The sequence below is a fragment of the Gastrolobium bilobum genome, unplaced genomic scaffold, assembly GCF_033153095.1.
Source record: "Gastrolobium bilobum isolate Gb01-03AN ecotype WA unplaced genomic scaffold, APGP_CSIRO_Gbil_v1 utg39811, whole genome shotgun sequence".
Classification (NCBI taxonomy): Eukaryota; Viridiplantae; Streptophyta; class Magnoliopsida; order Fabales; family Fabaceae; genus Gastrolobium; species Gastrolobium bilobum.
Genome location: NW_026899926.1, coordinates 67,635 through 90,480, shown reverse-complemented (window position 1 = coordinate 90,480; position 22,846 = coordinate 67,635). Strand labels below are relative to the sequence as shown.

Genomic DNA, 22,846 nt, shown 5'->3' with positions numbered 1-22,846 from the left:
AGACACATATCTTGATAATTCATGTTCAAGTTGGGAACATTTTCTTTGCATGATTTGTGTAAAAATTAGTGTACATTTGCCACATGTTGCATTCTGTAAGACCGTATCCCGATAGTGCATGTTTAAGTCGTGCTAGCCCTAATGCACATCTCGCAAAACCCGAAACGTGGTAGGAGCAAGTTGGCTTTTGCATAATTTGTGTGTGGGGTGATGTGCGACTTAGCACTCACCATTCCTTGGGGCATTTGATTCTTATTAGATTAATAAATAGTTTGTTGAAAAAATTAAATGGACGAAATGTTTGAAATTTTACGGTCAAAAAGTCCTTGATTTCTATATAATTTAGCTGGAGGAGAAACCACCAGGGAAGGATGTGACACATTTCATACATTTAAGTATCAGTCTTACGTTAATAAAGAGTTAAAATTAAATTTTATCGTTAATTATTGAACTAATTATTTCCAATTATTCTTTTCAGAAAAATTTAGCTTTTTTTGAAGTAAGAATTTAGCTAACATATAAAACAAGGACAAAATTATATATTAACTCAATGTTATAAGAACGGATCGATCCGGTCGGGTCGACCCGAAAATCGGTGGACCGGTCATGTAATCGGTTCGGTTTTCATATTGGACCGACCATGTTACAGAATCGGTGTGACCTGGTGCGACTCGGCCGGTTTTCGTAAAAATCGGTGATCCGGCCCGATCTATATAAAAAAAACTAATTTATTTTCATAAATTAATGTCTTTTTTTTTTTTTACTCTCAAACACAAATGATTTGTTTTCTTTTGAAATATTTGAGTGATTTGTAGTTTATTAACTTACATGATTATGTATCTACAACACTAATATTATCTTGATTATGCAATATGCAGGGAATTTTGATTTGATTTATAGTTAGAGATGCCGTTTACTGAACCTGAAACACTAGTATCACAAATATTATATGTTTGATTGATCTTTTGTTGGACAATGATCTATAATTTATTATTTTCATATTAAAATATTTGAAATTGATATTTTTTTTACAAGTATTTAACTATATTTATAGTTTTTTTTTAATATAAATTGTAGATTTACATATATTTACCGGGCTATGCGATTGAATCAGTGACCTACTGGTTGACCCAGTACCTCGACCGGATCAATAACCGGTCCGGATTTAATAACATTGTATTAACTAATATTAATATGCGTAATTTACAAAAATGTCCCGCGCGAGAAAGAGGAAAAATGGCGGGAGAGTAGAGGAGTTTATGAAATCAAATCGAATCAAAACGCAAAAAATTGTGCCATTTCATTTTAGTTTCTTCTTCTTCGTTGTTGTTGCTGAGAGAGAGAGAGAGAGAGAGAATGGAGGAAGTGAAGGAAAAGTGTTGGAGAATGGAGGTTGACGAGAACCTCAAGAGGCTCCACTCTCTTCTCTTCGGCGCGGAACACGCTCTCGATAACAATGACTTCTCCTCCGCTTACGTACTCACGCTTCGTCTCCTCGGATTCCTCGAATCGCGGCGCTGCTCCGACGTCGACGAAGCCTTCGTCCAACCGATTCGCCGCGAGGCCCTCGCCAAGCTCCATTCCGCTCGCCGATCCCTCACTCCTCAATCTGATCGGTGTGTAATTGTTTTCTCTTTCTTTCACTCTTTTTTTTTAATTTTTTAAAAAAAATTCGGTGATGCCTTGGTCATACTTTTGATAACAGAATAGAGAGAGCATTGGAATGATTTGTTTTTGAATTTGATGCTATTTTTATTTTTCTTGAGTAATTCTAAGTAGTTAGAAGAGTTGTTGGTGTTATCGTGATGTGACTCTGAGAGTTCATGGTTCGATTTATGTAATCAGCTTCTGTTACGGTCTGTTAGGATGAGTGATGAGGAGTTGTGCCACATACATGCAGGTTGATTAAGTGCAGCGGAGAGCTCAACAGTAAGGTTGATTAAGGATTGATTGAGAGTTTGAAAATTAGATTGGAGATTGGGATTATGTTGTGGAGACAAGGATGATGAGATCGAAGATGAAAGCACCATTGTAGCGGATGCTACAGAAACACAGACTAATAGAGGAAGAAAGGAGGAGAGAGAAAAGGGATGGGAAGAGAAATTGAAGAGAGAAGAGAGTTTTGGCAAACTTTTCTGATAATTTTCATTACTGCTGACTCTACAATATGTATACCACTAGGGTAGTTGCAACAGAAAACTAACAAGGCGAATAATATGATAATAGGATAATAACAAGGAAAATAACATGGCAATAGTATAACTGCTATATTTTTGGGCTTTGCTCATCCCACTAATAGACCAACAATCACATGAGTTATTTCTAGCATCTCCTGGGCTAGTATCGAGACACAGGTTCAGTTGAAGTTAGTTAGGGATGTTAGAATGCTGTGTAACCATAATAGTTAGTTAGAAGTCAGACATTAATCAAGTTGATAATGGATTTTGTTGTATTCAGTTGGAAGGGTCGTTAAGGGGATATGAATAATGATGTTATATAATAGGAGGACACATTATTGAGTGAAGGTTATGCAGAGAAATAAACCAGTTTTCATTTTTACTTTGTGTTCTTAGAGCTCAGTTCTAACATTGCTCTTATAAATGTTAGGTAAGGGTTTGAAATTTCCTTAAATCTTGCGCATAGCATGCAGGCTAAACTTTATTTTTTTGTAGTTAACCTAACTCTAATTATCTCTTTGAGACGAGTTGGCTTCCCTTGGTATCCCCACAAGCTTTGACTCTTTGAGCCGGCCATGAGACTAATCCGGAGTGTGAAGTGGGTCAGGGATGAAGATATTTAAATCCCTTTCAAATGTGACATGTGGGGATCGAACCGAGGCCTTTTCCTTTTCATTTACTTAGCTCCCTTGCTACCAGCTGAGCTGGTTGCAGGCTGAACTTTTAATGTTTAGTAGTAAGGAAAAAATTTAAAAATTATGTGTCAGAATTTGCCAATATTCTAGAGTAGTTGTTGGGTAAGTTAAAGTGGTGGGAACTAGTCTTGGTTAAATTGAGAGTTGTGATGCTATGTTTAACTCAAATTTTACTGGTTCGATTAATACAAGTTTCCTCTGGCAAATTTCTCTCTCAATTTTATCTGGCTGTTGCCATGTTTCTCAGCATTTTGGTTCCTCTCTATTTCCTTAGCCAAGCTTTTGAGCAAGCAAAGAAGTCTCCAGGATGCGTTTTTGGCACCACAGGAGATATTGACATTGAGAAGATTCGGAATTCAAAGTACTTTCGAGCTCTTTTCAAGCAATCTAAAGAAAAAGATGAAAATCAATTGGTAAGACATGCTGACAATCATACTGTAATTAAACTCTTTTTGCTTACTTTTATTTTTTAGGGTGAGTCTTGGAGCATCTATAAGATTGTTCCTTTGTGACTAAAAAGTCACAGGTTCGCATATAGGAAATAGCCTCTTTGCAAAAATACAAGCTCAAATTGCGTGCTATGGATCTTCACCTCTACCCTTGCAAAATTTGAGAGCCTTGTAGGATTTGTCCTTTCATTTAGTTTTATTTTTGTTCCTCCAGATTGTTGAGGGAAAAATTTGTGATTTTTTTTTTTTTTTAATTTTCCTATTTTAGGATGATCAACTGGGTAAGCAAGACAAAGCAGGAAGCAAAGCGTCGAAGGAAATTCTGCAAGCAAAGTTGACATCCATGTACGGGAAAAGCAGCTTGAAGACTAGTAATGGTTCCAAGAGTTTTTTCAACTTGAAAAGTAACATCTCCGAGGACTGCATGATTGTTGAAAGGGCTCAGTCACATGCCAGCCATACGAAGGGTCCTGGTGTCTCTTCTTTCTTACAAGTTGAAGGGGAAGAAAGAGCTTTTGGAAACTCTTTTTCTACAAAACGCTTACACATGGAAAATAATAGCCCCAAAGTTGGTTATGCAAAGTCACCTTCAAGTAAGGAGGAAGTTAATTCTGATGTTTGTGGCAACGGGTTCGTTACTGCCAGAGCAAAACTGGTATAATCATTTTAGCGTATTCGTCAACTTTCTCCTTTTTTCTGTCAATGTGTTTCCAGTTTTACAATTTTAAGCATTTACGTTTTATTCTGTCAAATTTGGTGCAAATATTGCATTTCTCTTTCTTTAATGCACTGATTTTCTTTATGTGCACATTATTCTCCCAAAAAGAATGATATACTTTCTGGATGAAACTTAAACATCCGTTGTTTATAAAGAAATATCCTTAAAAGGAAAAGAGCAAACTCACTATTATTGAATGGTTATCAAACAAACATTCTAGCCAGAGAAAGGAAACACTTTATATGAGCAAACTTCTACAGATTTTTCCTCCTCTTTTCTTGAAGTAATTTCTTGGCATGTAGCCAAGTTGATGACACCATCTTATTTTGGCAGGAAATGGAAGCAAAGCAAAAGCGAGGAGTAGTTGGTTCACCCAGTGCATCTGTCTCACCACAATGCGATTACAATCCTGGCAACAGGTTATATGGTGGGAGATCATATGGTGTTTCACGTCGTGGCTTTCGTGGTAATTTTGTTCCCCCTATTAAATCCAATGGGAACAATGCTGGAAACATGAGTTCACGGATTGCTGGAAAGTCTGATGATGCCTTAGATGACTCTACAAAGAGATGGTCAGTAATGCATGACCATCATATTAGCCTTTACATTCTTATTTCTTGCTTCCCATTTGCACCAAGTCTCAAATATATTCTTTTTCTACATTCCAACGTCCAAATGACAATATTCTTTCACAATTATTTATAGACGGCGTCTCAAAAGTGTTTTAATCTTACAATCTACTCTCATCTAATGGTGGGGATCAACCCTTTAACTTAAATTGCTACACTAGTCTGTGCGCCTTGTTATATACGTATTAACCTTGTAATGATTTCCTTCGTTCCTCATGTGAACATTAACAAGAGTGAATCCAGCTTTCAATTATTACTTTTAATTGCGGGGACTATGGGACCGGACATTCACCGCTTTAAATCCTTTCCTTTCTCCCCCTTAATTTGTTGATCTAATGATTGATGATTGGTTGGATGATATATGCATTCACTTAATATGCTTCACATGCTTGTAGTTTGGAAATCCTGTGTGGTCCTGATGGTGAGCTTCCTGAGAAATTGAGGAATTTGGAACCTCGCCTCATTGAACATGTTAGTAACGAGATTATGGACAGAGATCCCAATGTCCGGTGGGATGACATTGGTAATATAAATAGCTCTTCATCATTATTCTTTATTCACCACATTGGGGGTTAGCTTACTAATGAAACTAATTATACTCTACTCATTGTTTAATAATATTGTAGCTGGACTTGATCATGCCAAGAAATGTGTCACTGAGATGGTCATATGGCCTCTACTACGTCCTGACATATTTAAGGGCTGCCGTTCCCCAGGAAGAGGTCTGCTTCTATTTGGTCCACCGGTAAGTGAAAATTTCCCTTATTGATGATCTAGATTTCAAAGACTCTGGTCTTTAATCTGTCTTATGCTTTGAATGATAGGGAACTGGCAAAACAATGATAGGAAAAGCCATAGCAGGGGAGGCAAAGGCAACCTTCTTTTACATATCAGCAAGTTCGTTGACTAGCAAGTGGGTATGTTGGATATGCTTAAGTTTTAGCTGTTTATTTTGAAGGTTTGCTTATATATTTCTCTTAAACTTAAATATCTTATGCAATTTTCTAAAACATTAGCTTAGATGATTTTCTGCAGTCTTAGTTAGATCGTGTAACCATAATCCCAAAAATTAATTAAAATTGTTCCTTCTTACTGCGTGGGCACCTTACTCAACTCATGAATTGGGTTTGTCGAATTCTAATATCCTAGGGACCACGTTTTCAATACCTAATATATCTACTACTAATTATAGATTGGTGAAGGTGAAAAGCTAGTAAGAGCCCTTTTTGGAGTTGCCAGTTGCCGTCAGCCAGCAGTAATTTTTGTTGATGAAATAGATTCGCTCCTGTCTCAGGTATGCTCATTTATGGCTAATAAAGGCAACATAAACATTTATTGCTCATTTTTGGAAATTTTTAAATTGAGCCATAGCATTATCATCTCTAAGAAAGTTCATGAAATGCAATCTTACTAAGTGAAAAATTTACTGTGGGTCTGTGGCTACATGATATTTTTTCCTCTCTTATCAAGTTAATGCAATGCATATATCTTATTGCAGCGAAAGTCAGAGGGTGAGCATGAATCAAGTAGGCGGCTAAAGACGCAGTTTCTAATTGAAATGGAAGGCTTTGACAGTGGTAGCGAGCAAATCCTGCTTATAGGTAATTATTGAGCCACCGGGTCAGATTCCGTTTTTTCTTTTCTTTTTATTCCACTCCAATTTTAGTTCGCTACTTATCTCTTTCGTGATATTAATAATAGGTAGATAATGTATGGCCTTAGACTCCTAGTTAAACAATATCTTTGATTTCATCTTTGAAAGTTGAAATGTGTTTCAGTACCTAAGACAAGTGACACATTTGAGCATGAGGACAGTTTTTATGTTGCATCCTAGCTAATTAGCTCAAACCGAAACAGGCTCATACGTCTGAAAAGGCAGCCCAATCACTTAATGGACTATTTCCAATAGTCCCATTAAGTCATTCAATGTTTAACCTCGTTGATATCAGTTGTAATTAGAAAACTAAAGAGATCCATGAATGGTTGTACGTGATACGATTATATGGCCAAATGTGGCGTGAATAGAAAATATGAAAAGTTGGACACTTCTCTCTCTTATTTCTCTCTCTATCCCTTTCTCTCTCATAATTTTCTCCTTCTTCGTTCTCAACAGATCTGAACCCCTACAATTTGGTGTTTTCATTCCACCTCTTCCTCCCTATCCATGGCCGACAACACCAGAATGAAGGAACTCCATCAGCGCTTGGAAACCTTGGAGCAAAAGTTTCATGCTGCTGAATTAGTCAGAGAACAACAACACACTCATCTACACGATTCTCATACTCAACTCCATAATTCCCAACAGCAATTGCACGATTCCCAAAATCGTTTTCAGCAAGACCTTACTCGTCTGCTTGACCTCACTACTGCCAACCGTGGCATTTTGGGATCTACACCCCATGGGAATTCTACTGCAGCTTTAGATCATCCCAGATCCCGTCAAGTGAAGCTTGATTTTCCACATTTTTCTTCTGTAGATCCAACTACTTGGATTATCGCGGTTGAAAGGTATTTTACGTTTTATCAGGTACCACTTCCAGATCGTTTAAATCTTGCTGCATTTCATTTAACTGAACCAGCAGCTAGTTGGTTTTACGGATCTGACCAAAATGGGCTCATGACTGATTGGCGCACTTTTTGTACGGCTCTACACCGCCGTTTTGGACCTTCGGAGTTTGAGGATCCGACGGGTTCCTTAGTGAAAATTCAACAGACAGGTTCTGTCCTTGAATATCAAGCATCCTTTGAGAAACTTGCCAGTAAAGTACCTGGCCTTTCTGCTACGCTTCTGCGCAGCATTTTTATTTCAGGCTTGAAAACCCATATTCGCAGCTCGGTCTTAACCCTTAGACCCCATGATTATCATGAAGCATTCTCACTGGCCCGTGTTTATAAAGATCAGGCTACTGCATCTCGTCAGTTTCGCCCTTGGCCCCCACCTCAAAAAGACACAAATCCATTACCCACTGTTCCTCTACCCAACCCTATCACTTCTGCACCCATTTCCACGGTACCCATCCGCTGCTTATCCCAAGCGGAAAGGTTGGCCAAGAGGGAGAAAAACTTATGCTACAATTGTGATGAACAATACTCGTTCGGCCATAAATGCAAGGGGCGAGCTGCTTTATTATACTTCGAAGGGACCGATGATGATCCAGGTCCTGAGATTCCTGAAACACAGGAGATCCCCAGCCCTATTGAGACAATTCCGGAAATTAGTTTTAATGCCTTATTTGGCCACCACAACTTCAGATCCTTTCGGCTAGAAGGGGCTATAAAAGGGAAATCCGTGCAAATTCTTGTAGATGGGGGCAATACCCATAATTTTATAACTGCACGTATGGCCATTTTTCTGAACCTAACAATGCAACAGATTAATCCGTTTCAGGTGCAGGTTGGAAATGGCGATACTCTACAATGTACTGCTTCATGTATTGCAGTACCCTTGCTACTGCAGTCCAACACATTTTTTGTGGACTTGTTTGTTTTGGAACTTAAGGGCGCAGATGTAGTGCTTGGCATTCAATGGTTATCAACCTTGGGACCGATTGTCACAGATTACTCTCAGTTAACTATGTCCTTTACCCACAATGATTCTACCATATTACTCCATGGGGATACACACCCATCTCCATCCCAAATTTCCACTGCCCAATTGCACAAACTTATGACCCAGAATTTTGTTTCTTCTTGTTTCATGTGTCTCACTAGTACCACCTCTAGCCCTCCCTCCTCATTACCTAATGTCGACCACTCACCTCAGATACAACACATTTTGCGTCAATTTCAAGATGTCTTTAATTCCATCACCACTTTTCCCCCTGACCGCACTTTCAATCACCATATCAACCTCCTTCCCAACTCTAAACCTGTCCAGGTTCGCCTTTATAGATACCCCCATTTTCAAAAAACAGAAATTGAGAGAATGGTCAATGATATGCTAAATACTGGGTTAATAAAACCTAGTCACTCTCCTTTCAGCTCTCCGGTTCTATTGGTTCGAAAAAAGGATGGCACGTGGCGCTTTTGCGTTGATTACCGTGCTCTCAATGCCACCACTATACCTGATAAGTTTCCTATTCCTACAGTGGATGAACTCCTAGATGAGTTGCATGGGGCTCAATTTTTCTCTAAACTGGACCTAAGGTCTGGTTATCACCAAATTAAGATGGAGCCACAGGATGCCCATAAGACTGCCTTCAGGACTCACAGTGGCCATTTCAAATTTCTGGTTATGCCATTTGGGTTATCTAATGCCCCTTCGACTTTTCAGGCTACTATGAACCACGTGTTCACTCAATTCTTGAGAAGATTTGTTGTGATCTTCTTTGACGATATACTTATCTATAGCCCATCACTTCAGGCCCATCCTGAGCATTTGGTGCAAGTGTTGCAAAAACTTCGTGATCATAAATTTTTTGCTAAATTCTCTAAATGTTCCTTTGCTGTGCAGGAAATTCAGTTCCTTGGTCACATCATTTCCGCAAAGGGTGTGGCTCCTGATCCATCCAAGATACAGGCTGTCATGGATTGGCCCATTCCTCAGTCGGTCACCCAACTCCGGGCCTTTTTGGGCTTGTCAGGCTATTATCGTCGATTCATCAAGGGATATGCTTCAATAGCAGCCCCTCTCACAGATTTGTTGGCTACTGATGCCTTTGGGTGGTCTACAACTGCAGACCAGGCTTTTACGTCACTCAAAAATCTACTGATTCATGCACCTATTTTAGCTCTACCAAATTTCTCTCTTCCGTTTATTTTGGAGACGGATGCCTCCGGCGCAGGTGTTGGAGTTGTATTATTACAGGGAAACCATCCTATTGCCTATTTCAGTCGCAAATTGTCCAAAAACATGCAAGCTAAATCTACTTATTTCAGGGAGATGTATGCCATCACATCCGCTGTTGCGAAGTGGCGTCAATATCTACTGGGAACGTCTTTTGTGATAAAGACAGACCACAAAAGCTTGCATCACTTGATGTCTCAAGTAATTCAAACCCCTGAACAACAACAGTTTCTTGCGAAACTATTGGGTTTTAATTATTCGATTCAATATAAGCCAGGGAAGCTTAATGTGACGGCTGATGCTCTGTCCCGACAGCCTGAGGGGCATGTTATGTTCCCCTCCCCTGAGTTCATGGCAATTAGTTACCCTACATCTCAATACAGTCCGATTATACAGTCCGATTTACAAAATGATCCCTATGCTATTGGTATTCTACAAGATTTACAGAAAGATTCATCTAAATGGCCACATTGGCAACACCATCAAGGACTGCTTTTTCACCGCAACCGGCTGTACATTCCCACCGGTTCTTCTTTGATTCCATCACTTCTCCAGGAATTTCATGCGTCCAAAGTGGGTGGTCACGCAGGAATTCGCCGCACCCTCCTTCGCTTGGGAGCCAAGTTTACCTGGAAACACATCAAAAGAGATGTTCAACAATTCATTCAACAGTGTGATATATGTCAGAAAACCAAAGCCCCAAACCATTTTCCCTATGGTCTGTTACAACCCCTTCCTATTCCCGACACCATTTGGTCAGAGTTGTCCATGGATTTTATAACCTATTTACCCAACTCCGATGGGTTTACTGACATTTTGGTAGTGGTAGACAGACTTACCAAAGGTGCTCACTTTGCAGCTTTACCACCAAAGTACTCAGCGGTTAAGGTAGCCCTGATTTTTTGGGATACGGTGGGGACACTACATGGTCCCCCTAACTCCATAGTGTCAGACATTTTTACCAGTGAGTTTTGGAAGACCTTGTTTCAGCTCTATGAGACCGTTCTTCATTTTAGTTCGGCGTATCACCCTCAAACAGACGGGCAAACAGAGAGAATGAATCGAAATTTAGAACAATACCTCCGATGCTTCGTCCATGACAACCCAGCAGCTTGGCATCGCTTCCTCAGTTGGGCTGAGTTTCACTATAACACAGCTTATCTGCTGGAACTTCACCTTTTCAAGCTACCTACGGCAGGCCTCCTCCTTGCCTCTTGGAATATACTGTTGGTACTACTCCAATAGAGGCTATTGATTCAGATCTGCATCAGCGTTCCCAGATCCTCGCATCATTAAAACAGAACTTAAGAAAAGCACAGGCTTTAATGAAAAATCAAGCAGATCGAAGACGAAAAGACCTTACCTTTACGGTGGGTGACCAGGTGCTCCTTCGGCTGCAACCGTACCGGCAATTGTCCGTTCGCCACAGGTCCTCCCATAAATTAAGCCTCCGTTTTTATGGTCCGTTTGCAGTTACAGAGCGCATCGGCCGTGTTGCATATCGCCTCCAGCTTCCAGAGGGTTCGCGAGTGCACCCAGTTTTCCATGTCTCACTCTTGAGACCATTTGTACCTTCTGCGCGTTATCAAGTGCATCAGCTCCCTTCGAACCTTCCTGTTACTCCTCCAAGCCACGTTCCAGTGGCCATTGTAGCCCATCGCTCCGTCTGGAAGCAAGGTAAACACACCCCTCGGGTCTTGGTTCAATGGCACGGTCTCTCCCCAGAGGAGTCTACTTGGGAGGATGAAGCTATGTTGACCACAGGGCTACTTTCAAAGTCTCCACCTTTGCTGGCTAAGGGAACTTCCGTAGCTGAACAACGGGTGAATGACAAAGATCACATTCCAAAGGTTAAGTCTTTAACTCAGACCTTGGGCAGCTCACTTGTCATTAATGCCACCGCCTTCTCCTCCAATCAGAATGAAGCCGCAGGGATTCTTATCCCCTCACTGTCCAATCAGCCTTTAGTGGTTGATAGTTATCAAGCACCTTCGCGGACCGTTGGTTCCACCGACACCTTAAAGCACAGTCCCCTGGGTTCTCAGGAATTGGGCCAGTCTTCCGTTGGCCCATCCACAATCGTGGGCGATGTCTGTTTTGAAGGCCAAGGGAGTGTTGCATCCCAGCTAATTAGCTCAAACCGAAACAGGCTCATACGTCTGAAAAGGCAGCCCAATTACTTAATGGACTATTTCCAATAGTCCCATTAAGTCATTCAATGTTTAACCTCGTTGATATCAGTTGTAATTAGAAAACTAAAGAGATCCATGAATGGTTGTACGTGATACGATTATATGGCCAGATGTGGCGTGAATAGAAAATATGAAAAGTTGGACACTTCTCTCTCTATCCCTTTCTCTCTCATAATTCTCTCCTTCTTCGTTCTCAACAGATCTGAACCCCTACATTTTATATCCACAAGACCAAGGACAATGAATCACAAAATATAAGGCTATGATGTGATCATTGCCATACTTCTCGAGTCCTTGTTTCTATACTTTTATGTGTTCAAAAGAAGGAAAACTTAGCTAGCCTCTCCTTGTTTTCAATGGTTTTTCGTATTGTGCATGATGATTTAAGGACCATCCCTTCACATTATACTAGTAATAATGGCATCATCCCTACACATGATTTAAAATATTTGAATACTTCTGGATGTAAATATTATAGGTGTTGTCTTTTCGGTCTGCTCTGATGTACAATAGAATGAACACTTCATTTTATGAACAGGAATCAGTTTTTGATCTGGTTATAAATTTGTTCTAGATATCATGTTAGTAGATATACTGTGGTGATTGTGATCTAATTAACTTGAGTTTTTGACGCCAACAGTTTCTTTCCTAGGTTTTCAATTTGATGGTAGTAAGCCTTTATCACATGAACTAGTGCTGTCATACTGTTGTTATAGAATTTGGGTAAAATTTATACAGGAGCAACAAATCGTCCCCAAGAGCTTGATGAAGCAGCACGGAGGAGACTTACCAAAAGACTTTATATTCCCCTACCATCCTCAGGTGATAATTATGATTCTCCATCTTTTTCTACAAACTCTTTTAGCACCATGTGACTAAATTATTTATATTGGACATGAAGAGGCAAGAGCTTGGATTGTACGTAACCTTTTAGAAAAGGATGGATTATTCAAGCTATCAAATGAGGAAATAGATATCATATGCAACTTAACGGAAGGTATGAACATTTTTTTAAGCTAATTACAGTATCTTCTGCATAGCATTTTTAACTGTTAATTGAAATAACTTTTCCTTGGTTTCTGTGATTTACTTTGCTTTCACTTGGTAACTTTCTTCCTAGGTTATTCGGGATCAGACATGAAAAACTTAGTGAAGGATGCTTCTATGGGTCCCCTCAGAGAGGCTTTAAGACAAGGCATAGAAATTACTAAGTTGAAAAAGGAGGATATGCGGTCAGTAACCCTTCAGGTATGCATAAAGCTGCATGCAGAACCTAGAAATTTCAAAAAAAATTCTCAGCTTGATTAAAATTTTAAAATGATTTTGACATTGTAGGATTTTGAGGATGCCCTGCAAGAGGTGAGGCCTTCTGTTTCTTCAAATGAACTTGGCACTTATGATCAATGGAATAAGCAATTTGGAAGCCTATCACTGTAGTGGCATGTGTTATCATTGTATGGAGACAAAGCATATCAAACAATAGTAAAATCAACCGGATAGAGCTTTACCTTAATACCTGCTGACTGCTGTTCATATAGTAATCTCTATATTCTAAGTTAAATGGAAACTAACAATACCTGAATCGCTTGGGTAGTCAAAATCAGATAACGTAATTATTCTATACATTACATAACGTATTCAAGAAGGAAATTAAATCAATATCATTTGCTCAGTTAGGTACTATTATTATATTTAAATCAGCTCACATTGTGCCTTGTGCGACCCAATACATGTAAAATAATCAACTGGAGCAACTGAGCAAGCTAGAGCAACTCTGACAAGTTTTTTCAGAATTTAAGGTCTCATGCACAAAGCATGATTTAAAGGGAGTATTTTCCTAGTGACGTTGGTTACTAACATGTTTGATGATCAGGATCAGCTGGAAAACATCTGCAAAACTTCACTTTTTTATTTATGCCTGATTATTTGCTATTTTGCTTGATTCAGAAAGAGAAATGCATCGAGTACCAATAGTCTTGTAGCTTGGTCCTTTGTTTATTCTCCAAGTTTTATGTCCACGCTTTACTTACCTTTCACCCTCTATTCCGTTTGACATTAAGAATGAAAAAACCCACAAAAAGCCGTATTGCGTTCGCCCTTGGAATTCCTAAATACCCGTAATTCTTTTCTGTACCATGCGTTTTAATTCTAATTTTAAATCGTGTCTCGATTGATTTGTTAAATTATTTGAACTTGTTTAATTCTATCACTTTATTATTTAAACTTTAATATTTAAAATGTATTTTAAAAAATAATTATCATTTACTTCTTGTAATAAACAAAGGTAAAGAATTTCTTCAATGAGATAAAGTTATCTTCCGTGAGTTCAAAACAATGTCGTTTTAGGGTGAAAATCAAAATATTTTTGTAATTATAATATATTGCAAGGTTATATTAGTCTTTATCATTATAATTTTTTAATCTTATAATCTTAAAACGACGTCATTTTAAGCTCATTGAAAATAACTTTATCTCCGGTGACTGAAAAAATATTTTTTCCATAAACAAATAAAATAAATGTGTTTACAAAAAAATAAAAAAGTAAAATAAATGTACGTGGATTTATGTAAATTTATTAAATTACATTTAAATTAGATGTCAAAATAATTCTTTTGTATATCTTTACTATTCCTTTTTCAGCTTTTTAGAAGGGTGTCTTCAACCAAATTCATATAGGATAATAATTTCAACACTACATATTTATTCAAAGAACTGGACTAGTCTGTACACCTATAGAGATTGAAATGTAAGTTTCACGCCACGGAGGGAGTGTGCATACACCAAGGTGCACTGATAAATGCAATTTGTAAGACCTATTTACGTTATCATTCAATTAATAATCCGTTTTCAAGTCATCAAAAAATCTTGACTATACCGAATACTATAGCAAGACATGATTGGAATATAATGTGAAACATTAGCCCTCTCATACCTACTAATTGATGTACTTGAAATGCATTTCCTATAGCTCCCAAAAAAGACAGTAACCTCTTGATCGATTACCGAACTCAGATGGGTCAAAGTGTTCTTATATAATAAATGTAACCAGTTTGCAAGAGTTTTAGCATTTTCTCGCGTCACTTTGAACCAGAGAGGGAACTAAATCCAAAATCACAAATAACAATATAAATGTAACAGTTCTCCTATAACACTAGTGCCAGGAATGGGCGTGTATTACTGGAGAACTTGTACCAAAATGCGACTGTTTTGGCAAATCGTTCCATTCTTTGTGATGAATGCATTCATTGCTTGAGTCCTTGAAGGGAAACGTACTGTGGCCATTTTAATGGCATCTGTACCTGCGCCAGGTCTGGAACAAGCAAGAGTTATCAACTTGAGAGAATCATAACATCAAACATAAAAATCACTTTCCATTAAACTCCTTTCTGTTAACCCTGACAACTCGACAAGTGAGGGTGGGATAAGAGCAATTTTTGTACGCAACCTTATCCTTGCATATTTGCAAAAAGATTATTTACATGATCTTTTAGTCACAAAGAAACAGTTTTACCACTACTTGCTCTCTATTTGACTATATAATCATAACATCAAATATATAACAAATTTAAAATATAATAGACGTTAACCTTAAAAAAATATTGACGGAGGATGAATCATATTCACAGCCAGTCAGGACGCGTTCTACATCTTCAAATACTGCACTTCGAGGAATCCCTTGAATTAAAATCTAACAAAATCAAGCACTGTAAGATAAGTGTGATGTTTCAGCAGTTTTATTTGCATAAAACAAAAATCACAGCACTTCAACTAGCAATCTTTAAGTTTAAAAAAGTAATTCAAAATACACTTTTAACCATCATATCAAAAATCCACAATATAAGGCATAACTCTTGATACAAATATCAATGATAAATGGAAGCGTAACACCAATTTCTAAATCTTTTAAGGCATCCAACCGAAATCTTAGTCCATCTATACCAAAAATCTAAGTAATCTGCTGATTATATAAAGTTGTGAATAAACTGAAACAATTTGATCAAGTAACCTCACACGCTCGCACTGCTATGTTGTTCTTACAAGGAAGGTTAAGAATGTAAACTTAGAACCTTAGAAGAACTTTTGATACATTGGCCTGCCACGTAGGCCTCCCAGCATATCATAAGTGGCCAGCTATTATCAGACTCACACCTTTCTTTTATTAACAAAGTATTCTTAAAATCATGTGCTACAAGGCATCCCAAAACATTGTCATTCTAAATGACATTCTTCATCTATGATGCAGTTAAGGTCATGACCATGAGCATGCATTAGATTGCAATGCCTCATACAGCTTGGTCCTGACTCTAGATAGTATCAGGTAATAGGAATGTCCATGTGTCAGAATGTGCTTTTCTTAATCCTCCCTATAACATTAATAATCTTCAGAATCTGAAGGGGAGAAAATGTACCAGTTGCAGGTACCAGAACAGTCCATATGTCAGATTCGTAGACATGAATAACTCTTCTTATTTTCCTGTCTTTGCTCATTCAACATAATAACTTTCTCTGTGTCTCTTTTACTTTGGTAATTTAATTCCAAAGAATTAATGCGCGAAATAAACATTAATAAGTCAACAAAATCAATCAATGTTCAACATTTTCCATTCATCCGGGGGGAATAATAACAAAAAAAGTATTCTAACTACTAACATAGATCTTATGTAATGTAATGTAATGCACATAGGACTTATGTAAGATTTTTAGAAATTAATATTTTTTTACCTCCAAATCATATGATCAATAATTATTTGTAAATCAAGCTATACAATACATCTTATGGTTCTGAAAAAAAAAACTGCATTACATCATACTCTCTATTTTACTCATTCAAAATATCCTAAATACAACTTTTTTATATAATCTTTCTGAAAAGAGTAGAGACATTAGTTCCATACACGCACTTATCGGTACTATTGCATACCATTGATACAAATCCCATGATTCACCAACTCTTTTTTTCTTTTTTGCCCCCGCCCCCCCCCCCCCCCCCCCCCCCCAAATTCTCATAAAAGAAATTGGAAAGTCAAATAAGTTTAAGTTGTTAAATAAGAAGGAACTAAAGCAGGGTTATTGAATGCACCTTATTTGTGATTTCATTGCCCTATTTTCATTCTTCTGAAACAGGAGGTTTCACACAACCACCCGCTCACTCTATATGCACCTTATTTAGCTATATCATTGCTCTGCGTTTGGTTCTTCCGAAACATATGCTTAGTGTAGTCACTTTATGTGACTCAGTTATGACTTATGTTTTGTTTTGTGAGACTTATAGTTTAAGTTGCTTTCTCAATTTCTAGTTCCTAATTTAAAATTATAACATTAAGCAAATATGCATCATTTATATGATATTTTATGGCATTTTCATTGTATCCCTGATTTGAATTGCGATTTGATAACGTTGATAAAAATTCTTTTGATACCAAGGCATTTATGGGCCTCTCACAATTTCATCATTTGGTCATTTCAAACATATGAATCAAAGAATAACTACTTTGTCTTTCTTCTATAAACAAGAAAAGCAAAAATAGGTATGAATTTATACTTACAGTTTTTCCATCATATGGAGTTACATAGTCCCATTGGTCACGACTAGCCTGATGCCAGTGAGAAGAAATGAAAAATCAAATATTTGCCACATATAAACAAACATAAAACTTTTTATTTTTTATTTTTTTGCAACAGATATATGTAGAGCAGCATACCATTTCCAATTTGTACAGGCGACCCTTCGCTACAATCTCCTTTATAGCTTTGTCATAGGCATTGCGAGAAGGGAATTGCAACATCCTGATGATAGCCAAAACTTCAATTTAAATGATATTCTTCAAGTGTACAGTCTAAGATGAAGCACATTCGGTCAAATACAAATAATAACCCACTCGCAGGATGTTAGATACCCCCATGCTAGACCATATGGGAAGAGTAACATTGATGAACTAGGGGCATAACAGCATGTTGATGTGTTAGATGAGAGAATAAAGGAGAACGAAATCAGTTGAATGAAAAGGGAGAGAGGGAAGGAAAGAGGTAGGCAAGATTTCGGTAAGGTTTGGGAAGGGAGGCTAGCAGACCCTGAGAAATGCAGTGTCTTTTAACTTTTCCTTTTTCTGTTTTATGATTCTACCTCTGTAATTGGGATTATTTCCACTTTCCTTTAAATGATATACCAGGGTTCCTATCACAGGATGAGTATAATAAAATCATACATTTCATGACATGTAATGAAAGATTAAAAATTGGAATTGACCTTTCCCTTTTGTTCTCCCAAATATCTTCTAAAGTAATAAAAGACGCCATTCACTTTGATAGGCAAGAAATGCAACTGATTATACTTCTATGCCACAATGCTAAAACTTTCACAATTCCCTCAAAACAAGACAAAAGAAATAAAACATTACATTGCAACTGGAAAAAAGCTACGGTTGTAATCGACTTTAACATCCTCCAGAGTCAATTTGCAACTCTCAAGGAAGTGGATGATATCTGTTTTCAGCATATATTTACGAATGCCGCTCGGAGTGCAAGTCAGCCTAGCATATGTCAAGCCTAAGGAGAGAAAGAGAGAGGAGCAAAGTCATCACCTTGAACGGAAATTACTCAAACTAATAACAAAGTGTGAAGTGTTAACAGTAATACACCATAAGGGGAAAAATTTAAAACACCAACAATAATAATAATAATGAGGTTTGTCTATTATTCCTTAGCAATTAGTGGCCAATATTTAGCTGGGTATTCACTTACTTGAAAATATAAAATACAGCAAGTTATTTATGTATTTATATTTCAATTAAATTAAATAGGATACATGGCTACAAAATGGCAACTAAATGCTAAGAGTAAGTGAGGGGAGGGTCAATTCTTTTATTGCTAAATTGAGTAATAACAAGTTTATAAAAATACACATCATGTGATGATTAGAAGCTTACATGATGATTTCAAATTGTATTCATCATCTTTTTAAAAAAATTAATGCCCACCCTATCATTTCCCTCCAAACTCCTCCTTCCTAACATATCCAAAAGGTGTGTTTGAGAGTCACTATTAGGAGGGGAAGGGAAGGAAGGGGAAGGTTTTACTTATGCTTTCCTCTTGTTTGAGAGCTTAAAAAAATTGGGCATTTTTGTAAAACCCTCCAAAACCCTTCTCACCCTTAAAATTAGAGTTCCCCCAATTTGGGGGGTTTGAGGAGGATTTTTAACTCCCAAGAAAGGGAGAAAATAATACCCTTCATTTTCCTTCCCTTCCAACTTGGATTCCCTTCCCTCCAAACTCCCAAACACACCCTAAAGGTACTCTTACCTTCTTACCCTCATAAAAACAAGGAACATCATACCGGTTAAAAAGGAGCAACCTTATAATTGCTCCAAGGGTCGTCCTCAATGAAATAATAATAAAAATCACTCCCCCCCAAATCTCCACCGGCGAGAATAGGGGTTATTGCAATCCTTCAGCCTTATCCTTATATATTTGCAAAGAGTCTATTTTCCATAATCGAATTCTTGACCTTTCATTGACAAGATCGCAAAGAAACATCTTTATCTATGCTGCATGCTCAATAATATTAGGGAAAAGTGTTTGTCATTTTAAATTACATAAAGTTATATCATTTAAAAAGAGAGATAGACACAAAATAATATTTTTTTATTTAAAATTTAAAATAAAAAAAACATGCACTTTCTCTCCTGTGATTTTCATTTCTTGTGTCTATCTCTCTCCTAAAATGACATAACTTTTGTCATTTAAAATGATAAACATCGAGCCCATGATAATAATAATAATAATTAATTAATTAATTAAAAAATTTGATATTTCATAAAAACTAAGGGAACTTGAAGATTGGGAGAAATGCATAAAATGGGGGGTATACCTGAATTGTCAGTTCGAAAAAATTGAGGTGGGGCAGTTGAATTCTGTGGTGGGTGTTCTGCTTCAGTGGAGAAGCATCTCCCCAATTGTTCCAAATATATTGGGAGGCCATGACTTCTCTGAAGTGCACAAACACTAGACTTGGATCTTAGTGCACCTCTAATAACACTATTCATCTTCCAAAAGATACCTGTTAATTCCAAAAATAAAATAAAATAGATATTAAAACATTTGCAATATCATAGCCTTCTATTCATTTTGTGTATAAATATATGTTTTATATGTAGAAATGCAGTTTGCAGATACTAATAAATAAGATGAAAATGCTATCGAAACAAAAAAGAAGGGGAATTTCGAAAAGTTACCAGTTTGAATGTTTTCTACTTTGCTTGACAGAACCACTCAAAGATCAACGAAGCAGTGCAGTGATGTGAGAAGTAGCATAGGGCACGAAACGAAGTTGAAAGACAATGGAGTGTGGGCCATGGGTTTTGGGTTCCTAAGAAGCCCATCATTAATCCGGAACAGCCCAAATAAAAATATATATGATATTTCACATTTTGATAATACATAAATAACTTTTTCTTTTGGTAACTGATCCTATTACCTCTTTGAGGCGAATTAAAATTTTCTGGTATCCTCACGGTTCGACTCTTTGAGCCGCCTATGGGACTAATTCAGAGTTCGGGTGCGAGTCCAAGAATTACGGTACTTATGCCCCTCCCCAGATGGTGTTGGTGGGATTCAACTACCCTAAAAAAGAAAAAAATAAAATAAAATAAAAAATAAAATTGTACAGAGTTCTTAATTTTTCTAGAACAATTTTTCTGTTAGGTTTATTATGTATTATATATCTTATTTTTCCCTCGTTTGTGTTATTTTTTTATTTTAGTAATTAATGTTAAAGAAATATAATTTAAAATTATTAATATGACATTCACCTAATATCTAAAGTTTTTGAGTTGAAATAGTTATTTATATAGTACTGAAGGATTTATAACCAAGTGGTTATGGATTTGATCTTGATGGTCTCCTTTTTATTAATATATTATTAAATAATATAGAGTTTCTTAATATAAGTAATTGAATTCGTGTATTGTATGTCTTTCAAACCTAATGAACTCTTGTACGAGGAGTGTATTAGAGAAATATAATATAAAATTATTACTATAATCTTTACCTAACAACTTAAATTATTGAATTGAAATGATTATTTAAAGCAATGTTATCAGACCCGGCCTGTTGATCGAATCGGTTGAGGTATTGGGTCAGCGGATCACCACTTCAATCAGTTGGTTACTGATTCAACTGCTTGAACCAGATAAATATATATAAATTTAAAATTTTTATTTCATATTTCAATTTTTTTTTAAAATTATGACTTGAAATAATTATTTATGGCATCAAAATAAAAAAAACACAAACGGAGTACCCATTGTAATAAAGAAAGTAAAAATAATAGAAATAAAGAATTATAAATTTAAATAATAAAAAAATTAAAAAAGAAGAGGATATAAATAAGAAATGAGTGGCCCAAATGAAACCAGAAACTAAAAAGTAAAACCTGCCCATGATTTTGTGATTTTATTGCGCAAGTCTCTCTCTCTCGTTTTCTCTTTCTCTTGCGCAAGCTTTTGAAATTTCAATTTCTCTCTCTTTCATTATGTCTTCTCTTCAATGGCCCTTTGACATTATGCTGATACTTTTTTTGATGTCTTCGACTCCTTCTTCTTCATCGTCTTCGACTCCTCCTTCTCCTTCTCTTTGTCTACACTAGGGATGTGCATGGGTCGCACCGAACCGGATTTTTTGAAAAATCGAACCGAATTGGTTTAAATGGTTTGGTTCGATTCAAAACTGGTTCGGTTCGGTTGAAAACGGTTCGGTTCGGAACCGGTTCGGGTTGACCCTCTTTTGAAAAGAAAAAAAATTAAAGATTAAAAAAATAAAGTTATAAAAATCAATTTGGTTCGGTTTGAAAACGATTCGGTTCTTAAATTGGTTCTAAAAACTAGTTCGGTTCATGAACTGGTTCTTTAAAAACCGGTTCGGTTCATGAACTGATTTTTAAAAATCGATTATTTTAAGGGCGGTTCGGTTCGGTTCATGGTTCGGTTCAGTTTTTTGATTATTTTGCACACCCCTAATCTACACTGTTTGGTTTCATTTCAAACAAGTGTTTTTTTTCTGACTCAGCGAGTCACTGATTTTAGTAAAATCGGCTGGTTCACTCCGATTCGCACTACATCTCCGATCTATTACTCTATCCGGACCGGTCACATGACCGATTTACTGGTTTCCAGTTCGAATTGTCCGTTTTGGTCCGATTTTTGTAACACTGTTTTAAAGGTAAAAGATATAAGAATAAAGGAAAAGTGTGTTTCATTTTAAATGACACAAGTTGTGTCATTTCATAAACACAAAGTGGTGAGACCCATATTTTTATTTTTTTCAGTGGGACCACACATCTTTATATTTATGAAATAACATAACTTGCGTCATTTCTTGTGTATAAAAAAAATGATGTCATCCAATCCAATAGTACGTTCACATCATTAGTTTTAATGTAATTTTTTTTATGGGGATTAAGTCTCTACTGTGGCAACAGAAAAAAAATTAGATTCTTGCATACACAATTCTTCATGAGATCCATTATTATTTTTTTTTGAAAAAAAAACACAAATAATATGATACGTTTGTCCATGGGTCAGCAGGAAAATGATTTCTGATTTCTGTAACATAAGAATTGAATTTCCCTTTTTTTATATTGATAATTCATCAAAATCAAACTAAAATAACTCTACGCAATAATAATATAGATAAATCAAAATCAAACTAAATGATAATTTCCCTTTTTCTAGATCCTTGCGGTTTGTGACATGTAATGGCCTAGTAATAATAATAGGATAAAATATGTGTCATTTTAAAGGATGTAAAGTTGTGTCATTTTAAGAGAGAGAAAAAGATAAATAAAGAGAGAGAGAGAGTTGACAAAAAAATAAAATAAAGGTGTGGATCCCACCTCTTTGTAAGAGTGAAATGATATAAGTTGTGTCATTTAAAAGGATAAACATTTTTCTCATAATAATAATATAAACATTTTGGTTCTTGAAAGATAGGACTGATATCTGTTCATGAAGTATCAAAATCTCCTTATATAACATCATCATATTAACTCACATATAAGAGTCGTTACATCAATTTTCAATTTACTACTGAAACATATAAAGAGAAATCATGTTTCTCCGTAGCATTATTGTCAAAAACTAGTCTAAAAATTTAAAAACGGTAAAAACATAATGTAAAAATATAAGTAGAAACGGGTAAAAATACC

General features: G+C 36.6%; 2 protein-coding genes across 2 annotated transcripts; one reads left to right on the top strand and one right to left on the bottom strand.

Moving 5' to 3' along the window:
• Nucleotides 1-1,356: 1,356 nt before the first annotated feature.
• On the top strand, nucleotides 1,357-13,083 carry LOC133294234 (ATPase family AAA domain-containing protein FIGL1). Its single transcript, XM_061492890.1, has 13 exons — nucleotides 1,357-1,616; nucleotides 3,147-3,285; nucleotides 3,590-3,976; nucleotides 4,373-4,611; nucleotides 5,064-5,191; nucleotides 5,295-5,413; nucleotides 5,493-5,585; nucleotides 5,861-5,962; nucleotides 6,167-6,269; nucleotides 12,385-12,468; nucleotides 12,548-12,643; nucleotides 12,767-12,894; nucleotides 12,982-13,083. The coding sequence occupies exons 1-13, from the start codon at nucleotides 1,357-1,359 to the stop codon at nucleotides 13,081-13,083; spliced, it is 1,980 nt and encodes a 659-aa protein (XP_061348874.1).
• Nucleotides 13,084-14,547: 1,464 nt separating this feature from the next.
• On the bottom strand, nucleotides 14,548-19,971 carry LOC133294233 (uncharacterized). The gene is made up of 7 exons (XM_061492889.1): nucleotides 19,878-19,971; nucleotides 19,514-19,702; nucleotides 18,045-18,192; nucleotides 17,349-17,433; nucleotides 17,193-17,240; nucleotides 15,234-15,334; nucleotides 14,548-14,956 (listed from the first exon to the last, which is right to left on the bottom strand). The coding sequence occupies exons 2-7, from the start codon at nucleotides 19,686-19,688 to the stop codon at nucleotides 14,821-14,823; spliced, it is 693 nt and encodes a 230-aa protein (XP_061348873.1). The 5' UTR covers nucleotides 19,689-19,702; nucleotides 19,878-19,971; the 3' UTR covers nucleotides 14,548-14,820.
• Nucleotides 19,972-22,846: the final 2,875 nt, after the last annotated feature.